Genomic DNA, 5,330 nt, shown 5'->3' on the forward strand with positions numbered 1-5,330 from the left:
ATGAAAATTTTATTAAAAATTCTATTGCATTAATTAAATAAAATTTAATCAATTAAATTATTTATTATTAAAAAATAAAGTTGCTAAATATTAGAAATAAATTATCAAAAAAAAGTGCCCAGTGGTAATTTGAGACATACACTCCTTCTTTTGGTCAAAGTCTCTGATTAGCACAATGCCCATGCCAATTTTTTACTTTAGTAGCACATGAAAGGGACAAAAAGCCACAGGTGTCAGGTACACGTGTTAGCTCCACGTGCTCCGCTTCAGTGACCGGAAAAGCAGCCGGAATTTGACTCTGTGTCGCGATTCCCGAAGCAAAACAAACCTTAATTTCTTATACTTGATTACGTTCGTCTTCTTTGTTTATTAAGAAATGGTCACTGAGTCCATTTCTTAATTTTATTTTATTTTGCTTTTGGATTTTCACATTCCTCTTATAGATGAATCATTTCCCAACTGAGCTGAGGCCAAAAGGAGCAACTTTGTCGTAGAAATGGAGAGAAATAATTTTATATAAAAGATTTTTTTTCGTCTAAATAATTTAATCATACAAACTAGAAAACAAGATAAGAGCTTCATTTATTTTATTTATAAAATTTATTATATATTTTAGAGAATAATGCCGGATATTTTTCATTTTAAAGTAAAATGAATAAAATCTCGGATTTAAATCTTCATATTTATTTATTCTAAAATATTTATCTTTATAATGAAAAAAAAAGATTACCCACATATAATTTAAGTTGAAAACAAGGGGATAGAATCTTGCTTGTTGATACAGTAAGCTGAAGAAAATTAAAACAAGTTAATTAGTAGTAGATTTTACACGCATTAACAACACCAAATCCATATCCCATAAAATTTGGATGGAGAAAAGAAAAGAAAAGAAAAGAAAAGAAAAACTGTTTGATCAGTTTCATTTTTTACATTACATGAAGTTACTAACATCCAAAATATCTGGGATTTCAAATTTCAACATGTTGCTGCAATAGCTTTCCCTCTCATCTTCTGTGCTGCTACTGCAATTGATATACGTTGAATTTGAGTTCAATGGTTTTGGACTTGAAGAAGGCGTTGATAAAACTGACGCCAAGCTGAGATTTTGATTGCTGTTTTTGGAAATAAAAGTTGAAGTGGTCTCACATGATGGGTCCATCATAGCGGTTTGATCAGACGCTCCATAATAGTTTTCGTAACTCTGTAGGGTCATAAAATTATCTGTCAAATTTGAAGCCATCTCATCATCCCTTTGCCATTCCTGGTGGTTCATTTCGTCCATGAGTTGAGTTTCGCCGGAGAAATGAACAAATGGATTAGCTAGTGTGGTGCAACTCGGCATTTCTTGAACTTGGCTTTGAAATTGATCAGCTTGGATTACTGGGTGATATTGGTTCTGGATTTGGAGATTACACAGCTGATTTTCTTGACAATTTTGCGGAACAAAGTTGTGATTTTCACGTTGAGATGATATGATTGATGTGGCTAAACGGAGAAGTTCTGGGTTAACCATTGGTTGGATTCCGAGAAACCTTGAAATGTTCATTTGAGAAGAGTTGTAAAAAGATGAACCAAAGATTGAAGAGAGATCAAGAAGATCAAGCCTAGGACTATGAGTCACAGGATCGATTCCCATTCTAAGAAGTCGTTTTCTAATGTGAGTGTTCCAATAGTTCTTGATTTCGTTATCTGTTCTTCCCGGCAGGCGAGAAGCTATGGCAGACCACCTATTATCAAACAAAAAATATTAAAAAAATAAATAAATAAATCACGTAAATAATAATTTTTTAAAGAAGATATAATGAAATAAAATTATAAAGGCTTACTTGTTTCCCAATATACTATGTAGCTGAATTATTGTCTCCTCCTCTTCAAAAGAAAAACGACCTCTCTTGATATCTGGTCGGAGATAGTTAGTCCAACGAAGCCGGCAACTCTTTCCACACCTTTGCAGACCTACACAAATAATAAAACAAAAAAACACAGAGAAACCCATTAATACAAACTCGATAAAGCCGACAATAACACAGTAGAAATCAAGGAAGTGTCGTCACAGACCAGCCTTCTTAGGCAGTGTCCGCCAGTTTCCATAACCATGTTTCTGGATAAAGTCAATCATCTTCTGATCTTCCTCAGGTGTCCAAGGCCCTTTCTTCAGCCCATTTTTATCACAACACGGTGCTCTCCCCATGTTTAATTTCCTTAAAAAACTCGAGAGCTTGTTAAAGCTACTGTCCTTTGTTCTTTCCGAACAAGGAGAGGGAGCTAGAGACAACTAGAAAGCTTGCAGTTTGCAATGTCCGTATGGTAATGTACTTGTTTAAATAGCGAGAAGAAGGATAAGAAACAAATAGAAGTCAAAATGATTCGGTGCCGTCCTCTGTTTATCACTATGGCGACGTGTCCCCCCTCGTTGGAGAAAAAAGGTGAAGTCTAACTCTCTCTCTCATGGATAATACAACATTTTATTTATAAATAATATAAAAGTTGTCTCTTTCTGTATCTTGCTCCCTTTCATTTTCCGGCGAGAAGAGTCACTCCTTGCCTTCTGGATTTGTATTAGCTGTCACCAACTCCAAACAGCCACGTACCCCCCTTATTTAACATGACCTCCGTTATAGGGTTTCTACATCTTCAATCCATGCATGTCTCCATGTCTCATTTCACCTATTATAGGTTAATTTGTATTTAACTTCATTTTGCACCATGAAATTCCTATCTTGTCCCTTGGTAGATGTTTGGTGGGGAAGGTTTCAGGGGGTTAGATGAGGAATTTTAGACGAAAATATGGGTCATTTTTCTTAATGATGAATGTATATTTGTGTCCAATAAATAAGGAGAGAGTTGAGGAACTGCATTTAATTCAGTATTGCAATAATAGAGTTGGGTTCCTTGCCAAAATATGGGAGCATTTATTATGTAGACTGTGATAAAAAGCTTCTCATCCAATAGATTTCAAGATAAGGTTTTTTTAGTAATTTTTATCGACTGATCGATATAAATTTAAATTAATCGAATATGTGAATTTCAGACGTTAAATGATGTATTATATAAAAAATAATGTAAAAATCATTAAGGTACAGATGCTTTGTGTTATGTTCAATGGTATAGCCGTAAACCATGTACTAGTCCCATTGATTCTCATCCACAAGTGCAGGCTTTGTTGATTTGGTGTCAAGAAACTTATTTTCATTGACTATAATATGCCCAAATTAATTGATTACTACTGATTGAGAAATTATAACATCTTCTTTCAAAGCTTCTGAAGTTTTTGAATCATCCATTGAAATTATTTGTCAAAAAGTAAATTCAAACCTACAACAGTTTATATATTGGCTTACAAGAAAGACATGCACAGCCTTAAACAAAGAAAATTTTCCACAAGAAATTGTGTTTTTTTAGACTCTTTTTAGCTTAGTCTAAAATCAATAAGACCAATTATAAATTAATTAAATTTTTATAAAATTTTTAATTGTAATTTGAGGGTTATTGTGTTTTTAAAACTCTTCTGAGCTTCGTCTAAAATTAATGGGAGCAATGATTTAAAGGCTCGTGTCCTACACGTTTCCACCCTGCAACTCTCCATTTTCAACACGCATAGCGTAGAAATTAAGACTAAATTTTGAAATGCCATGATTACTTTTAATTCTAGCTAATTTGTTACCTTATACATTTAGCCAGTACTGGAAATTAGAATGACTGATCCAAATGATTTGATCCATATTTTCATTAATAATTTTATAATTTTATCCTCTCAATCATTGAATCAGACAAATACTTATTCATCTTTTCAAAAATCTCCATGCGGATGTGATTTTGATTTTCTTCTTGCCTAAGATATGTATATATAATTTGACCTATATAAAAAAAAAAATTCTTTTAATAATTGACGAGAGGATTTTATTAATTTTGACACTGTTTTCACATTATTGAAAGTAACAGCCACCATTAATTTCAAGCAATTTGTCTTGAAAAAGCAATGCGAAAGGGTGGCTAAGCTGATATTTACATCATCTAAGCCACCAAGATAGATCATGTTAATCTAAATTTAAATTTAAAATACTGGGGATTTTATCCAAAATATATATAAAAAAAAATCTATGAATTTCAATGGATGATGATTCCCCATGCATGTACGAACATGTATATTATAATTTGTTAATTATTATGTGGTTAATTCTTCGACTAATTAGTTTAAAGTAATTAACGTGATTATGGCGTCAACGTGTCCCCATGCAAGATTTTGTCCTCAATATAACCCATGTAGAACCCGCCACGTCATCTCACCTGACGTCCAGTGTCTGCTCCTCTAAGGACAGCCTTTGCTTTTGCTTTCTGGATATCGAACTGGTCTACGTTAAAATATTACGAATTATTTTATTTGTATTTAAAATATTGTTATGATAATCAATCTTATAATAATATCAGTGGTACGTATGAGTGCATTCGTGTGAGAATACTACTGATTCACATTTGATAATTATGAAAAATTTATGAAATGTTTATTATAATTAATCATAAATATACATATACGTAGTTTTTTAATTAGATTAATATATTAATTTTAAATTTTAATCTTATGATAATTTTTTATGTTTTTCTTTATTTAAATAAACACTTCACAATATAATATATGATTAAGATTAACAAAGTTGATGTCCATAATTTAAGGTTAATATGTCTGGGTATGCTCGTTGTCAAATGGGACACATCATTAATAAAAAAACCAGATCAGCAAAAATGTGGATTAGTAAGGAGATTAGTGCTTAAACAAAAATAAAAATGTACTTGATATAGTAATTACTTGTCTAACATCTAGGGTTTGCTTGGCAAATGGGTTACCCAAAGAAGCAGCTGTTGCCTTACGTGTTGGGGTTGACTCTGATATATACAGTTTGTAGCTATTTTAAAATACGTGATCCAAAGCATGTAATCCTTAAAAAATAAATTATGATTTAATTTTTAAATATTATCATTATTTATAAATTAATCTTTATATTTTTTAAAATTTATTAAAATGTCTTTGATTTTTAATTTTCGATTAGCTGTTTAGTAGTTTCATTTAATTTTTTCCATTTCTGCTGGACCACAAAATTTTTATTTTTTTTCCTCAAACTCGATCTAAACCTTTTCTCCCGATTTTAACAACCAATTTTCTTAAATAGCAGCAATAGCACTCGCACATTCATTTGAAACGTCGACCGTCCAGCCCCTCCCTTCACCAAATCGAATTCGGCCATCCTCTTTCTCTCATGCCGCACGTCAATAGCCTCACCACGCCATATTGCAATGTCTCCTTCATTCTTTTCAGAATTGCATGTCTATTTCCT

General features: G+C 32.2%; 1 protein-coding gene across 1 annotated transcript; it reads right to left on the reverse strand.

The window, feature by feature from the left end:
• Positions 1-789: 789 nt before the first annotated feature.
• LOC110603387 (transcription factor MYB102) lies at positions 790-2,363 on the reverse strand. The gene is made up of 3 exons (XM_021741101.2): positions 2,059-2,363; positions 1,827-1,956; positions 790-1,727 (listed from the first exon to the last, which is right to left on the reverse strand). Exons 1-3 carry the CDS (start codon positions 2,189-2,191, stop codon positions 932-934), a joined length of 1,059 nt encoding a protein of 352 aa, XP_021596793.1. The 5' UTR covers positions 2,192-2,363; the 3' UTR covers positions 790-931.
• Between the last annotated feature and the right edge of the window lie 2,967 nt (positions 2,364-5,330).

This window comes from Manihot esculenta, chromosome 16 (genome assembly GCF_001659605.2).
Source record: "Manihot esculenta cultivar AM560-2 chromosome 16, M.esculenta_v8, whole genome shotgun sequence".
In the NCBI taxonomy this organism is placed as follows: Eukaryota; Viridiplantae; Streptophyta; class Magnoliopsida; order Malpighiales; family Euphorbiaceae; genus Manihot; species Manihot esculenta.

Bases quoted from the DNA above. Each gene is read 5' to 3' on its own strand.
- LOC110603387 (XM_021741101.2), bottom strand. From the start codon at position 2,191: ATGGGGAGAGCACCGTGTTGTGATAAAAATGGGCTGAAGAAAGGGCCT. The intron at 1,957-2,058 runs GTCTGTGACGAC...TTATTTGTGTAG, and splicing joins GACACTGCCTAAGAAGGCTG to GTCTGCAAAGGTGTGGAAAG. The intron at 1,728-1,826 runs GTAAGCCTTTAT...GTTTGATAATAG, and splicing joins CATAGTATATTGGGAAACAA to GTGGTCTGCCATAGCTTCTC.